The sequence below is a fragment of the Tiliqua scincoides genome, chromosome 3 (assembly GCF_035046505.1).
Source record: "Tiliqua scincoides isolate rTilSci1 chromosome 3, rTilSci1.hap2, whole genome shotgun sequence".
Lineage (NCBI taxonomy): Eukaryota > Metazoa > Chordata > Lepidosauria > Squamata > Scincidae > Tiliqua > Tiliqua scincoides.
In genome coordinates this window covers 182,370,347-182,387,898 of record NC_089823.1, presented here as the reverse complement: position 1 = coordinate 182,387,898, position 17,552 = coordinate 182,370,347, and the positions used below count along the sequence as shown (strand labels likewise).

General features: G+C 43.8%; 1 protein-coding gene across 1 annotated transcript in view; it reads right to left on the bottom strand.

The window, feature by feature from the left end:
* The window catches only part of LOC136645223 (guanylate cyclase 2G-like), a 52,862-nt gene that overhangs the window by 12,267 nt on the left and 23,043 nt on the right, over positions 1-17,552 (bottom strand). The window contains exons 6-13 of the mRNA XM_066621461.1: positions 16,590-16,725; positions 13,836-13,939; positions 11,835-11,953; positions 10,885-11,031; positions 9,275-9,358; positions 8,034-8,138; positions 4,851-4,922; positions 4,211-4,376 (exon numbers count right to left, since the gene is read on the bottom strand). Coding sequence (XP_066477558.1) covers positions 4,211-4,376; positions 4,851-4,922; positions 8,034-8,138; positions 9,275-9,358; positions 10,885-11,031; positions 11,835-11,953; positions 13,836-13,939; positions 16,590-16,725 — 933 coding nt within the window. The remainder of the gene's footprint in view (positions 1-4,210; positions 4,377-4,850; positions 4,923-8,033; positions 8,139-9,274; positions 9,359-10,884; positions 11,032-11,834; positions 11,954-13,835; positions 13,940-16,589; positions 16,726-17,552) is intronic.

Sequence of the window (17,552 nt, the reverse complement as noted above, 5' to 3'; positions counted from 1 at the left end):
GAATCCATGGAATCAAGTGCATTCTCAAAAGCTTTCAAAGGCTTATTTGCAGTCCTACTGCCCCCCTCTCCCCACGTCAGGACAAACATTTGACACTGTGATGGACTAGGAAGCTAAATACAGGATTACACTTCCAACAGAAGAGATGCCACAGTAAAAAAAATAAGATTCCCTTTTCCTTGGACATTTTTTTAAAATACTTTTTAAATTTTATAAAAAAAAACACAAAGCGTGCACATACACACATACACAAAGGGCGCAATGCAAACTGTACCTTATGCTGGCCCACGTCCCTTGGGCTGGCCTGGGAGGGTCACAAACATGCTTTAAAGCACATTTGCAACTCCTCAAGAGGAAGCCAGGCCGGAGTTCCGAGAAGCATTGGCCTGCCTCCACGCCAGCTTCCCCCCAGCTCCTTGTGTTGGCAGGGGGAGGGTGATGGGTGGCCCCAGGAGCGGGCGGGCAGGGAGCGGGAGGTGGGGCTAGGATCCGGTGGTTATGCCGGATCCCAGCCCCCAATCCTGGGGAGAATGGAGCAGCTTCAAGCCACTTTGCTCTCCTCAGACTTTTGCCACCTCAAGAGGTGATGCAAGTCCGAGGAGACCCATAGGCGTCAGCAGCCCTTACCCAGGGGTAAGGGGAAAAGTTTCCCCTTGCCTCTGGCTAAGCCGCTTCTAGCCACAATCCTGCGCTTGATACAGTGCAAGCCTCCTGGCTTGCCTGTTCCAGCGCAAGTTAGAACTGCGCCCAAAAACAATTTAAAAAACATTATAAGTTCTATGGCAAATGTGGAGATCTCAAACATTTCTTACTCTACTACAAAATCATACAAAAAATTTTCAAACTTTAGCAGTCTACACCGATTATAAAATACATTTCCCACACAAATAGAAAAAGAAAATAAAAAGTTAACACCTATCTACTCATCAAACCCATAAATCACTTGGCCCACTTTCTCTTCAACGTGCAGGAAGTCCATGAATGGTTTCCAATTGTCCATAAAAGATTTTACTGACTTGTCTTTAAGAAGAATTGTAAGTTTGTCTGTTTCTGCCAAATCCAATACCTTTAGCCACCACTCTTCCAATATGGGTATCTCTGGAACTTTCCAGTATTTGGCATACAATATTCTTGCAGCAGTTGTCATATATAAAAACATAGTTTCATAGCCTTTCTAAATCGACTCATCCAGTATTCCAACAAAAAAGCTTCTGGTTTCATTTGTAAATTTACCTTCAGTATCAACTGCATTTGCTGGTGTATCAAAATCCAAAATTTTTTGCTTTTTTACATGTGATAGAATGTTCCTTCTTGTCTTTTACACTTCCAACATCTGTTCAGTACATTTTCATACATTTTTGCCAATCTACCTGGAGTCAAATTGTTACCAAAAGGGCTGTTTTGTTTAGGGGAATTATTACACTACCCTTATTGGAACATTAGGATCGTAGGCGGAATAACAAGATGGCGTAATGCAGAGAAATTACCTTTTGCTTACAGAGGAAAGAAAGATAACTTTCAACAAAAGATTATGGTTTATTACAAAAAATAAAGGTAAAAATAATGCACATGGAGAAATGATATTTCTTGGTCCTAATGCTTGAATCCAATGTACCTAGCTTTCATGGGGGTTGCATGTGAAGAGTATTTGGTTTATCTGAGGAAATCAGAAAAAGGAAGGGTTGTAGGGAAGGATTTTAGGGGTCCCTGCTATGCCAATCCCAGCTGATAATTTAAGATGGGGAGAGAAGAGGAGGGAAAAGGGGGGGAGGGAAAGAGTTCCAGGCACAAGATAGTTACCTGTTGTGTAGAGCAGTTGGGGAGGGAATTAGAGGGCAGGTCCTCTCCTGGATTGAGACCTGGTTGAAGACCAGGAAACAGAGAGTGGGAGTCAATGGGCAATTTTCACAATGGAGAGAGGTGAAAAGCGGTGTGCCCCAAGGATCTGTCCTGGGACCGGTGCTTTTCAACCTCTTCATAAATGACCTGGAGACAGGGTTGAGCAGTGAGGTGGCTAAGTTTGCAGACAACACCAAACTTTTCCGAGTGGTAAAGACCAGAAGTGATTGTGAGGAGCTCCAGAAGGATCTCTCCAGACTGGCAGAATGGGCAGCAAAATGGCAGATGCGCTTCAATGTCAGTAAGTGTAAAGTCATGCACATTGGGGCAAAAAATCAAAACTTCACATATAGGCTAATGGGTTCTGAGTTGTCTGTGACAGATCAGGAGCGATATCTTGGGGTGATGGTGGATGGGTTGATGAAGGTGTCGACCCAATGTGTGGCAGCAGTAAAGAAGGCCAATTCTATGCTTGGGGTCATTAGAAAAGATATTGAGAACAAAACGGCTAATATAATGCCGTTGTACAAATCAATGGTAAGACCACACCTGGAGTATTGTGTCCAGTTCTGGTCGCCGCATCTCAAAAAGGATATAGTGGAAACGGAAAAGGTGCAAAAGAGAGCGACTAAGATGTTTACTGGACTGGGGCACCTTCCTTATGAGGAAAGGTTACGGCGTTTGGGCCTCTTCAGCCTAGAAAAGAGGCGCCTGAGGGGGGACATGATTGAGACATACAAAATTATGCAGGGGATGGACAGACTGGATAGAGAGATGCTCTTTACACTCTCACATAACACCAGAACCAGGGGACATCCACTAAAATTGAGTGTTGGGAGGGTTAGGACAGACAAAAGAAAATATTTCTTTACTCAGCGTGTGGTCGGTCTGTGGAACTCCTTGCCACAGGATGTGGTGCTGGCGTCTGGCCTGGACGCCTTTAAAAGGGGATTGGACAAGTTTCTGGAGGAAAAATCCATTACGGGGTACAAGCCATGATGTGCATGTGCAACCTCCTGATTTTAGAAATAGGCTATGTCAGATGCAAGGGAGGGCACCAGGATGAGGTCTCTTGTTATCTGGTGTGTTCCCTGGGGCATTTGGTGGGCTGCTGTTAGATACAGGAAGCTGGACTAGATGGGCCCATGGCCTGATCCAGTGGGGCTGTTCTTATGTTCTTATGGGGTGGGGGGGGAGAGTCCTGTGGAGAGCACCCTCTGTCACAATACAAATGAGTTGGGCCTTGGAGAAAGAGAGAGCATGTGAGAGGAAGCTCTCTCTTATAAGGGGTTGGGAGACAGTGCCTACATGCTGAGCTGAATGGTAGCTTGATTGCTAACACAAGGCTGGGGAACGCTAACACATTTGAATGGGGATCAGTTATCAGCAAAATTCAATCAGGTGTTGATGGCTGGCTTCCTAGAACTTAACAAAGACTGTGGAAAACATAGGTACAATGCAATGAATCAGAAACAGAATTTCAACACCAAAATCATGGAAGGCAGTTCAAGTTTGCATACAGTAATATAGTAGATGCTTAAACAGTGATTGAATTAAAACACAGGAAGGCAGTTCAAGTTTGCATAAACAGTGATTGGATAATCACAAGGCACAAGACTTCCTTGCATAATGTGTGACTATGGGAGGGGTGGTTGTGTAACCATGAGCTTGTGGCTTGACCAGAGTCCTGGAAATGTGGCCTGTATGCTGGGAGAACAGTTTAGCTTGCATGATATTATAGTCCATAATAGCATAACCAGATATATATATATAGGTGCGGCAGATTTTGTATCTGCGGATTTGTCTCAACAAGAATGGGGTGGGGGAACCGAAAGTCACACGCACCTTTGCCTCCTTTGCCCTGCACTGGTGACTTGCTCTATTTCCAGGCAGCCCAAAACACTGCAAAAAGGCTCTGCTTTGCCCAGGCAGGGAGTAGCCCTGGAGCTCTGGAAGAGGTTCCCCTTGCAAAGGAACAGCAACACTCCTGGAGCCCCTGAGGCAGCAAAGAGGCTGAAGAGGGGAAGGGGGGGCTGAAAATCTCTGTAGCCAGAACACGTGCAGCAAGGTGGAGCTCTCTCTCTCTCTCTCTCACACACACACACACACACACACACAGCGGCAAGAGTGGTAACAACAGAGGATTGCTTTTAAAAACCCAGGGAGTATTTGCCAAATCCCCCCCCCCCATTGAGATGGTGCAGGCAATGCATAGAAAAGTCTGTGCACCTGCTGGTTGGATACGATCTTAGTACCACATGAATGCTTGCAAAGTCATTCAAACTGACACAACCAAAGTGTTCTAGGTGGATGGTGGTGAGTATAATCTGCCACAGTATTTTATGGAATCCAAAGTATTTAAATATCTTACCTTCATAACTGGAGTCCTCCGTTATTATCCTGGATTTCCTTCCATACTTAAATTCCCACAAGCCAAATCCACACAGTTTCACCTGCATGCGACTGTCCACCAGGCAGTTGGTAGACTTTAAATTGCCATGAGATCCCAGCGGGCTGTTGTGGATGAACAACATACCCTGAAAACAAACATATACACACATAAAACCCATGCTGTACAGAAAGCAAAGCCAAATAGCACAGTCAGCATGGAGTACTGAGCAAATGAAATGAGCTTAGAAGAGATACAGGCTGTAATCCTATCTACACTGTACTGGGAGTAAGCCCCATTAACTATAATGGGACGAACTTATGAGTAGACAGGAGTAGGCTCACAGTCATTTTCATCCAGAACCACTTTCAATGGCATGCCATTCATTTCACAGATTTATAATACCAGGTTGCAGAGCTTTCACTTCTTTGTATGGCACTTGAACTTGATCTCAGCATGTTGCGTGGTTGCTTTTTAACTGCGTGTCTGTGGCTCCCAAGTGCGGCCACCACAATCTGTCCTTCAAGCCCAGATGCAGTAAAGAGGAGTATTATTTATTTGACACTCTTGCATTTTGAATCTCACCTTCTAGCAGTCAGCAATTCCACTGTGCCATACTCACATTGACTATGTCATAGGCAAAGGAGATTTTGAACATCCATTCCAGATCAATATCAGAGTGCATCAAAACATCCTGGAAAAACAATCAGTTCAAAGGTCTTTCCAATGAAAGTACTTCTTTTGACAGCTAGTTTACATCTGCACACAGCTCAGCCTTGCTTCATGTGTTCTTGTCCATGGCATAATGACTCTAGGTGCTTTTGCGGCACTGACATTTTCTGTTTTGTCTTAAAGTCCTATACCTGCAGTTCTTTTCTTTTTCTTTCATGCCTAGTTCTTCCTTGTCATTTCACTTTGCAACTCATCCATTGCTGAGCTTCTTTTGGGGAGTTGGCAATAAGTATAAGCAAAGATTGACAAAACCACCAGGAGGCAATTGTGCTGAGAACTGTACAAATACCCCATCTAAAGGCAAATCAACTAAACATCTAAGGGCCCAATCCTATCCAATTTTCCAGTGCCAGTCCAGCCGTGCGAATGGGACATGCATGGCATCCTGTGGTGGGAAGGCAGTCACAGAGGTCTCCTCAAGGTAAGGGAACACTTGTTCCTTTACCTCGGGGTTGTATTATGGTTGAACCGGTGCTGGAAAGATGGCTAGGATTGGGCCCTTAAAGAGGTTCAACCATTAAGGCCAGAATAGTAAGCTAATGATTATGAAGACAGTTATAATGTTGTCCTTAATTTGAAACTACAGGCATACCTGGGAGGTTTGGGGGGCAAATACCCCAGGGCACCACCAGTGGAGAGGCATTGCCGCAACCCCTTCCTTCGCTGCCTTTTTTTTTCCTTTAGGCCCTTTTACTGGGCCTTAGAAGGCCTGTGGGCCAGAAAGGCCATGTACAGCTGCCCAGACCCCCAGAAGGCCTTCTGAGGTCTCCAGATTGCCTAAAAACATCACTTCCAGTTTTTGGCAAAACCTGAAGTAACATTTTTAGGCCTCTGGGCCACATGGGGGTGGGGGGTGGGGTGCATATTGCAGTCCTGGCTGGGGTGGCAAAGGGGCCAGGATCACAACTGTTTGAAACATCATTCTTAAACAGCCACAAACCTGAATGCTGGTCCTTCTATATGTCTGGGCTTCCAGCCAGAGAACAAATTTCCTAGCCAACTATCCTACTGAGATTGTCATCTCCCCAAATCTGCCTATCTAGGTAAAGGGGTAGGATGGATGGCCAGGTTGCTGCCACTCATCCAATCAGGTAACACCATGGCATCACCAAATTTAGGATTCTTAAGATCAAGCACAAGGATGATTTATTTTTATTGCTAGGTCCACCATTGGAATCATTTGCTAGTTCACAGAAGGCACACCCAAGTACTCTCCAGAGAGTACTTTGCAGAAGGCAAGGATTCCTGAGACAATATAAGCAGCTTGCAATTGGCTAGATGCATTAAGGGAATACATTTTGTTGTATTTGCTTTTTTCACTGCAAGCCACTGTAGCCATCCTTGGGGTTTTGCATGCTTTTCTCTAAAGTAGCTACCCCAGTCCTTCTACTGGCCATTGCTAGTTATAACATCCAGGCTATATTTTTGCCAGCCATATTCAGGCATTTTTCATCAGCCTGCTTGTTGTACCTTTTTCTACCCTTTTCCCTATTCAATTAATTCATCTCTCTCTCTCTCTCTCTCTCCTATCTATAAACTAGATATATTTTGACTCCTTGCCTGCCTAGTTAAAGGATAACTTAGTGGATTATTCCATCTGACCGTTCACAGTCGCCAATGAAATTTCATTTTAATCCAGAAGCCTTTGTTTCTGTGCTGTCTTTGGAGGGGTGTCTTTTTCCCAGATGACACCCTTCTACCTGATCTCCTTAGTCTGGGATGGCAGCAGCAGATAGAACTGAAGAAATAGAACTATCAATTCCTCCCCCTGTTCAGTTACTCTGTAAAGACAGGAAGCAGGGAAGAGTATGCTGGGGGTTAACACTATGCACTACTCCCCTCACTTAACTTTTGGCTACTCCTTGTCAAGGATTTTCTGTGTGGAAAAGGTGTAAAGGAAAGGTTTAAACACCCTCTACACCCTGCTATGGCCACAATCCAGATTGAGCCCCACATGTCTACTATCTTAATGAGGAAATAACCTCCATACTAAGCAGTGTCAAATCTACTTTGGCCTGGATCTGTTTCTGTTGACACTGAGATCTACATGACACTGATGAAGATCATTAATTTTGTTTAAATGTTGTCAGGGGTCAAGCCCTTGGCAGACCCCCACCTTACCTGGCTGTGGGCCAGGGACAGAACCGCCTGGCCAGAGAGCCACCACCACCTTGCCAGCTGACCAGGCGAGATGCAGGGCAGCTGGGTGGGAGAGACAGTCCCCCCAGAGTTCACCTGACCAGAACAGTAGGCAGGGCAGGATCCCCTGTAACCACCAGAGAGAAGGGAAGCAGGCTAGGATTGGGGCCCTTTAAGCCTAGAAAGGGAGGAAGAGGAGGAGCTGAGGGTGTGGCTGGGGAGGATAAAAGCAGGGAAGCCTGTGATGACAGGCAGTTCTGGAGAGGAAAGGCAGGAGGTTAGAGCAGGAACCCCTGCCTGAAGACCAAGGGCCTCAGGTCCTGCCTCCAGGGAGGAGGACAAGGGTGTTGTGAACCCCCTCCCCCTGACTTGGTCTGAGGCTCCCCCTGCAGGGAACCCCAGGGAGGTGGACACACCCACCCAGGGGTTCCAAAGAGACCACCCAGCCGACCCTTGGCACCGAGCCAGGTGACCCCCCAGACACCCCCTTCACAGGGCACCCCTCACAAATATTTTCTTCCATAAGAAAATAAGAAGTGCCCCACTGGATAGGGCCAAAGGCCCATCTAGTCCAGCTTGCTGTATCTCACAGTGGCCCACCAGAGTTCTCAGGAAGCACACATGACAACCAGAGACCACGTCACCCCCCCCCCCTTGTATCTGGCATTCCATCTTTTCTCAATGGCTTCTTTTTAGGCTGCAAACAGAGCAGCTGTTAATATATATGGTATATTGCCCTGCAGTTACCTCAGGTGGATCCTATAGGGACTTCTGTGATACATATAATATGAAATGCACAACAGTCAAGACAGTACCACATCCCCAGAAAGCACACTGCTTTATCAGTCTCCTCTGGAGAAATGGAGTCTAATCTGATCTTTGAAATCTCACTAAAACATAAGAATTGTTTTGACCCTGGATGCAAACTTCTCACCTTTAGGCTTCCTTTCTTGCAGTAATGCATTACAGTACAGACGTTTGGAACTTCAGGACATATCCCATAGAAGTCTACTAGGTTCTCATGCCTGAGTTCTCTCATCTGAATCAAAGAAACATTGGTAAATGTGCACCCAATCTTGACATGCATTGACACAGATCCAAACTATAACCAAGCCTGCAGTTCACACACAACCAAGTTTTCTTCAGTCCACTCTGACTCCCCTTACCTGCACTGCAAAAGGTTTCAATTATGAGACCACTTTAACCCATATGATCTACACCAATGGTTCTCAAACTGTGGGTCCAGCACCCACCAGTGGGCTGTGACCCAATTTTTGTTGTGTCACGAAACTGACAGGGCAAATTAGGTTATGTGCATCGATGGTTAAACAAGCACTGCTGTCCAATCACCATTATACCCATATCCATTGGCATTTATAAATCAGGCAGCAGCCTCTAGGGCCTCTAAAAAGTTTGACAACCATTGGACACAGCTCCATATATGATGTTGGTGTAGTGTCTTCTCTTATTTACAATAATTAGGTGTCTCATATATGATGCCTCCTCAACTGGTTTGAGGTGGGAAGGATATGGAATCACCCTCCATTCTGATCTTTGCACTGAAAAGACATCCTTTCATGGGAATGAGAAAGTGCTAACCAAACAGACACCAATAAAGACATTTTCACTGACTTGAAAGCGGCTTTTATGGCTTGGAAGCAGAATCCTACATTCAACCTAGTATTAACATTGGGCAAGGTAAGAAAACAGATCTGGAGATAATCAAAACGGATCATCTGGATAGTCATTCGGTTTATCTATTTTTCAGAGGAACCTGGGAACTGCACCTTCCCATGAATCGTTCCAGTGGAATTTCACTTCCTTCAGGAGTGAATTTCATAAGCGACTCTCAGATCAATTGCTTGATGTGGCAATATGTATTGGCAACCTTCAGTCTCGAAAGACTATGGTATCGCGCTCTGAAAGGTGGTTCTGGCACAGTGTCTAGTGTGGCTGAAAAGGCCAATCCGGGAGTGACAATCCCTTCCACGCCGGGAGCAAGTGCAGTCTGTCCCTGGTCTGTCTCCCTGGCTATGGGCCTTCCTTCTTTGCCTCTTAGCCTCAGACTGTTGGCAAAGTGTCTCTTCAAACTGGGAAAGGCCATGTGGCAATATCTGTTTTATGATCAAAAACATGCATCAAACGCTACTTGCAATAGATGAAAACAAAACATACCATCTGAACCTCCTGAAGAACTGATGGTTTCCAAATCCATGAACCTGTTTGATTATCAACAAATCTGAGCGCAACAAGCGTTCCCTGAAACAAATAGGGTGAGAACTAAGTGTAAAATTACCTGGAAGATAGAAACTTTATTGGAGAAATGAATGAAATGAGCTTGTAGTTAATGTCAAAGATGTACAAGGGGCCTTTCTGAATGATCACATGAAGTGTCTCACAAGGCAAGGTTGTTTTTGCAACAGCACGATCCTGATGCAAGTGACATTTCAGTGACAATAATGCAATACCTCAGTAGTATATAATACATGCCATGTTGTTGAAGGAATGAGATTGGCATCATTTACCACTTTTATAAGCCTATCTGGCTACATTTGTAGTACTATGCAAGACTGAGACACTGGAAGCGTATTTGGCCAAAGGAATGTTTAAACAGGAGTACAGGTAAACAGTGTAAGTTTAAAATGTGAAGACAAAAAAGCACACTTCACCACTTGTGGCTTCAAGAAATAATGTTTATCATTCTTGAACAGCAGCTGAGTGGCAGAAATGTGCATGGCCTCCACATTAAAACAAAGTTTTAAACAGATGTAAATGGCAAAAAGGGAAGTTACATTGCTCAGAACTAATAATCATAAAGGCTCATAGCACTCACACAGCTTCATTGCCCTGGTATCCCCCCCCCCCAATAAACACATACAATGCAGTTATGGTTTATAATCCAAATCCAAGAAGAAGGGCCTTTTCAGTGGTAGCCCCCCAAAAGTGGAATTCCTTCTCTGGTGAATTATGATCAGTCCCTCCCAGGTCACTTTCTGACAGCGCTTGAAGACTTTTCTTATTTCACATGGCTTTTGGTGGTGAATAGAGTGGAAGGGGAATTTTGATGAATAGGGATATTGGGAGGGGACTATCGGAGTTCTTATCATCTTAATTTTTTATGCTTTTGTGTTTTAACTGCTGTTTTTGGTTTTTCTGCTTTATGGGGACTGTGGTTTTCAAGTTCTGTCATTTTATTTTGGATGTTTTTTCTGCATTGTAAACCACCTTGAGTGTCAAGTTTTGTCAGCTGGGGAAAGGTGGTATAAATCTGCAAATAAATCTGCAAATAAATAAATAAATGGGCTGCATTTATACAATCAATAAGATACTATGCAACAGGTCTTATCTACCAAATGCTCCTACCCTCTTTAGTGTGGGCACCTACCCTGGAGGAGACAGCAAGCATGAACTCTCTTCAAGCGTTCCCACACTGACTCAAAGCTGGAAGCTATCTGTTGAGGAGCCCCACTTCTCAACACTAATCCCAAAAGAGTTTGAGATAGCTGAAATGCACTGTGTGTGTGCCCCCCACCCAAGCTGGAAAGACTTTGAGATCAATCTTACAATCCAAGCCTGTGGGTTTACCAGACAGGCTCTGGGGATCGATTCTGGGTGTAGTTTTATAACTATGAATCCTGTGAATTGTTCTGGCTTTTATTCTCTTGGGCAGCTTGTGCCCTGTTCACCTGATCAGAATAGAAAATATAAAAAAAGCCAGAAAGCATACTAGAAGTGAATAGGCACAAGCCTAGTCAGATACAAATCTCTGGCCTTTATATACATACCTGATAAACTCCTACTGTGGTGTAAAATAATTCTTTCCCTTGTTTGTCATTCATTCCAGAAAAATGATTGCTAGAAATAAACAAATGGGAACCAAAGTTCTTTCCTTTGGAAACTGGTGTATTTGCTTGAGAAGCATCACATTTTACCTTTGAAAGTAAACATTAAGTGCTATGTTACTGGCTGCTCAGTTAGTCTGAATGCAAATAGTTCTGAAATGAATGTTCAAAGGAAATTTTGAATTCATTGAATTATTCCGATTTCAAAACACTTCAAAACACTTTATACTTCATGTAAAATGAACCCCAAAGGCCCGCAACTTGTGTGGGAGCAGTGGTAGTGGCATCACTAGAGGAGTGCAGGGTGTGTGTGTGTGTGTGTGTGTGTGTGCAGGCCACACTGGGTGATGTGCATGAGCTGGGGGGGGGGGTGACACAACTACTGGCCAAAAATTTTAAAATCTTGGTACTTTTGAATAATGTGGCCATGTTATGTTATCATTCAATGTGGAATTTATTGCAGAATGCAATGAAACAAACCAGGTTAAAATATCTTTATTATATCAAAAGGCACTGCAAAATCACCAGTGGACCAGGGCAATGGTGCATCAGCATGCCCACCGCCTGGGGCATTGTCCTGTCCATCATGGGGGTGATGTGCTGGCCTCCCATACTGGGTGAGGCAAACCCTAGTGATGCTATTGTATGGGAGGCTTTGCCTCTCAAGCTGAACTGCGGGCTGGATGACTTTGGCTGGCAGGCCAGAGCAACCTGAATGGATTGTGAGGAGCACTTTCACAATCAATCTTGCTAATCATGTGCACAGACAAAAGACCAGTAAGAGCAATGTGACCACCATGTCAACTTGTCTTACAAGAATGCCTTTGCTCCCCGAAATAAACACTGAGTAGATATGAGTATGGGGGTTCAGCGTACAACAAATCATACTTTACCTTCTTATCACCAAAAACGATATCCTCATAATTAATTCTCCACCAGTTATCATTGATTTGCTTTTGCAGGTTCCCCTTCTGGACCTTGATAAACACCACCACAGCAAAGGCCCCCGATACTGTTATTATCAGGACAGTTAGCATGATAAGAAGTGCCATACCTTCTAATTACAAAGGACAGAACAGCATCAGTATCTAGGCACAGGCAAATGGAGCTCCTTCATTCACACACACTCACCTTTCAGTGTCAAATTTATTATACTACAATTCATACACATACTATAATTCACGCATATACTGCACATGGTGTGCATATGCAATTACTCATTAATTAGTTATTAGCAATGTTGGAAACTTGAGTCAGGTGACTCGGACTCGAGTCGCAAAAATGCATGATTTTAGGTGACTCCGCGACTCGTGAGTCATGCACGTGGACTGAAAAGGACCCCTGACTCAGCACTCATCCCCACGCATGCTGACTTGAGTCTGCCTATGTCTGGGAGTGCTTGCTTACTGTTTTCGCCATGTGGAAAACCTCGTGGGGCCATAATTCTGACCGGCGAGCAGCAGGGAGTTCCAGCCAGGAGGCAGGAAAGGGTTAATGAATCAGACGGGAGGGGGAAGGTGGGAGTGAGCTCTTTTTCTCCATCTCTGATAGGAAGGAAGGAATCAATTATCATTGAACAAACTATGGGTATTTGGATATTTTTATTGGCTGAGGGAGAGCAGAAGGAGGAGCCCAAGGGGTTTCTTGCCTTACAACTGGCTGCAAAAGCCCATGAAGGTGGGAGAAAACTATTTTGCCCGGTGCTGCTTTCCAACCTTATGGCTTCTCTTGACTCTGTAGTTCCTTGGGGTAGAAAGCCCCACTGAATGACCAGCTACAGTGGGACTACTTCTGAGTAGAGCTGCAAGGATCAGGTTGACCTGTTAAGCCTCCCAGCTGCTGCTTGTGACCCTCCTCCTCCCTCTTGCTGCTTCTGCTTCAGCTCTCACTCAGTCCCTCCCAGCCCTCCTGCCCTATAGATGGGCAGAGACAGTGGAGGAATGTTCAAAGATAACTCCAACACACACACACACACACACACAGCCTAACAGCAGCCCCGTTTTTTCCACAGTCGGCTTTTTAAAGGGGGTAGCGACTCGAGTCCATTGAAGTCACTAAAAGGTGACTTGGAGATTTGGAAAGTGCCCCGGACTCTTTTTTGAGTCAAGTCACAGGGGGCGGTGACTCAGAGTCTTGACTCGAGTCAAGCCCTGCTGGGTTTTCCCAACACCCTTTTTAGTCTAATTAGGTAATGAATAAGACCAAGCGCTCAAAATGTTCCCCACTGGCGTCTATACACCACTGATGTTGACTAAGGCAGACATCTGATGTGTGTGCTGGGATGTTTCTGCATATCTCTTTGATTGCTTCCTTGCCCCTCCCTATGGCAAGGAAGGGGACAAAGAGAAAGAGGTGGCAATTCATGGCCAGCATTCATGGCACTTTCTCCCCTTCTTCCCCACCCAGTGCTGCTGGAGAAAGAAGGGGGCTGCCACTGGGAAAGGGGAAAGGGGCTTTTTCTCCTCTTCTCCCCCTTATTTGAAGGGGGTTCAGTGGGACGGCAGGGTAGCTGGCAGAGGCAGCAGTGGCAGGGGGCAGCATTTGCACTCCACCTTAAGCCACCCTTGATCTTGGGCCATGCCTGCACCTACTCAGACAGGCATGGGGAGAGTTTCCCATATCTCCCATTGCCCACCCCAGTGCCTCCCAAATCCAGTATTGAGGGTCAAGCAGCTCCAGAACAGTGTAGAATGAAGTCTAGGGAGTTATAAAAAAGAAAAGAAAAATTGGCAGGAAACAGTGGACAAGGGGGGAATCATGCCTTGTGCAGGCCTTTCTGTTAGCATAAGGCACATATGGATGCAAACCAGTAATTTTAATCTCTGAATGGGAAATATTAAGAAGGAGAAAAGCACTCCTTTATTTTCCTTCTCCAGCAATGCCACTATACTCACTGATTACTGGAGTTCTACAGTGTTCATTGTGAAACCCACACAGGGGTTTGTCTCTTGGTTTTTCTCCACCTGACCAGCTGACGTAGTCAATTTCTGGAGTTGGTCTATGGGCAGAGATAATAAACAGGATGGAGGTTAATGTCTATTTCTCATCTTGTAGAAAACAATGACTTCCACACATATATTCCTTACTTTGCAGTGAATGTAGTATCGTTGTTTTTTGAGAAACAAAGCTGACACTAATGTCCCAAGCAAAAAACAAACAAAAAAGGTTTATAATTGTACAGTACTGAGCTTGGTTCAGAAAAAGCATCATATTGGTAAAATATATAATGTATAGCTACTTATTTATTTATCCTGCCTTTCTCCTGAAGGGGGCCATCAAGGCGACTTACAGTATTAAAAACAATAATAAAACATTAAAACAATTAAAATAATAAATACAAAGCAAATCCCAGTGGATCATATAACAGTTAAAATTCCATTTGATTAATTAAAATTTGATACATTTGATTTGATTAAAAATGTCATTCTAAACAGAAAGGTCTTAAGGTCCCGCCGAAGGGTCTCCAGAGAGAGAGAGCCATTCTTAATTCCAAAGGGAGGGAATTCCACAATTGAGCTATCACCAGGGAGAAGGCTCTCCCCCTCACCTCCATCAGTGGCAGCATGGTTAAGAGGTGATGACCTCAGAGGATTATATGGGGTGATCCCTCAAATAATCTGGTCCCAAGCCATAAAAATCTTTAAGAGTCAAAACTAGCACCTTGAATTGTGCCTGAAAATGAACCAGCAGCCAGTGTAGCTCCTGAAGCAACAGCCCAAGTCAAACTGGTCAGCTCCTGCAACCGTACATAAATTTCCCTGTTCTCACAAATCCATCACCTCCTAGCTATGGATGGAGCCTGATGTTCATGAGCCTCATGGAGCCTGATGTTCAAGGCATCTTGGAGACTATGCTTGAGAAAGTAATCTTGTCCATCTTCTCTACAATATCCACTACTGACTGTCAGCAGAGAAAGAAGGCTGGGGTGGGTGACCCACTACCTGACAAATGTATCTTTATGAGTTGCAAAGGGTTGTGTTTTTAAAGCTAAATTACACCTGATATATTCTACATGTAATACCCAAATTAACAGATGAGTTTCAGATGGTTTTATGAAAAAAACCCAAGTAAGAATTGCTCACAGGAAAAATGCCCTCATGGTAACTCTAATCCTAGCCATAATGCCCTAACCCTAGCTCTTGTGGACAAAGTTTGTGAAGGTTTTTTCATGTGGGGTTTTTTCTGGTTACTGTTTCAGATGTGTTAAGTCTGTTTAAGTTGGAAAACAAATATTTGCAAAGAGTAATACTATTCAGCATTCTTTTCTGTAACGTGCCTGCGAATGCATACCGCAAACAATGACAAATACGGAGCTGCAGTGGCTATGCAGAAATGGACCCAGACACTCATGAAACCATATCTGTATCTGACAGGAGCAATGTAGAACTCTAATCAAGTGGCAGCACCACATTGCTGGAAGGTGTAAGGTGCATTGATTCCCCTATGGCAACTCCTAATCTCAATGTGCGGACACATGGGGTGCTACTACTGTCAGAGGTACTGATGGTTCTGAGAGCAGCCAAACCGATTAAGCCATCTTATGGGTGTGGGCCTTTGACGATGTCCAACCTATCCAGACCCTGATGCATTCCTATCCAACCCTTGATGATGAGGGGTTGATGATGCCCAACCCCTGATGTTAGTGAGAAAACTCACTAACAAGGTATAAATATCGTGTGCTTTTGAACTCTGTTTTGCACTTCCATGTCACTCAATAAGCTCTCATTGTCCCTAACAATTTGCCATTGAATACAGGCAATGCTGTGGAATCTCTGTGTTTTTATATGTCAGTTTCAATGAACTGTAAGGTCAATAACCCTAAGGCTGCAATCCTATACTCACCTTCCTGAGAGCAATCTCCATTCAACACAGTGGGACTTATTCTTGAATAAACCTTGTATGGAATCATGCTGTTAATCAAGAATGTCCACTATCATTTTCTATAGATACGGACATGGACGTGGTGACCAGATGTCATAACCGCAAAGGCAAAAGTGGGACATCCAAGAAAAATGTAGGACATGACAAAATAAAAGCTAAAAACATTTGTATATTGATTTCATGTGGTTAATTTAAACATTTTATTATTATTAACACTATATTACATAAAATTTATTACATATAATTTATTAATTACAAGAAGGCTATGTGCTGCCAGCAGGGGCCCACTCATAGGGAAAAGGAGGACATCTAAATTCTTTTCCAGGACATGAGGCTAAAAAAGAGGAAAAAGGGGAAACCTGGCTACCCTGGACATGGATCATCCAATTGTTTCAATAACACGACGTTCACCAGATCTAATGCATCTTTTGCCAACTCCAGACTTTCAGCATATTATTCCTTTCAATCCTAGAATCCTAGTTGTCAAACTGGGAGTAGTCCACATACTATAATGGAATTATGGATTAAAAGAAGGTGTGGACGCATGAAGAAATAATCATTTCTGCTTTAAATTTCACTCCATAATGGATGTCATTAGTGGCATAAAAAGCAAAAAATATTGGAATTTTAAACCTTTTTCCTGATTTTAGAGACATTGGTAAGATACTGTTAGGATCGCAAGACTATCATAAAGAGAAAACCATGGAAAACTTGAAGTTAAATTATTTGTGAACCACACACAGTACGTACTCTCACATGCATGCTACCTGATTGCTTTACTTTCACTGTCATAGTTGAGAACAGGAATGAAGCGTACTGAGTTGCCAGATTCCTGAAGATCGTATACAGAATAATCCATATTTCTCTCCCCAAATTCATCAATATGCACTGGGCCAGTAATACCTAAACCAGAAAGAAATTTAAAATATTCCTATTAGAATGCTATACACAGCTCAACACATTTTTCCTGCTTTGACAGGGATTATTTTTCTGCCCCTTTCTAAGTACACTACTCTGCAAAGGCATATTCATGTCTCCAACCCATTCTACCCTTAAGGGCCAATTCCTATACATGCCTACACAAAAGTTAATTTCACTCAGTACAATAGAACTTACTCCCAGATAAGTGTGTATAGGATTGTAGCCTTATAGTAGGAATTTTCATGGCCAGTTTGACTATACATATAATCCAAAAGGTCACATGAGCAGGGCTGGCTCAACCATGAGACCAATTGAGGCAGTTGCAGAGGGCACCCACTTACATCTACCCACTCCTTTCCGCTACTTTCTCCACCATCAGAAGGAAAGAGAGTGTTGCATTTGGCACACCAGCTCAAGCTCCAGGAGATCTTGGGCTGGCCCTGACATGGGGCAACAATTCTTTTAGGGCCACCAATGAGTCACCAGGCAGTCTGAAACCAAGCATTCTCTGTGACGTGACATTTCTTTGATCCTTCAGGTCAGCAAAAGGTTTAGGCTTTCTTAAAATATTTCTCAGTCCTAACTTACATATATTCAGAAGTTCACAGAAATGTACTCATAATATGAAGCTGCCTTATATAGATTCAGAGCATTCGTGCTTCAATCAAGCACATCTATAACGTCTTCTCTATTTAGTAGTGCCTCTGCCACCTCTTTTATCTGTAGATACTTGGAGATTCATGTTGGGACTTTCTGCATTCAAAGTATACCACTATAGAGCTACATCTACAGGCCCTCTGGAGTGACAG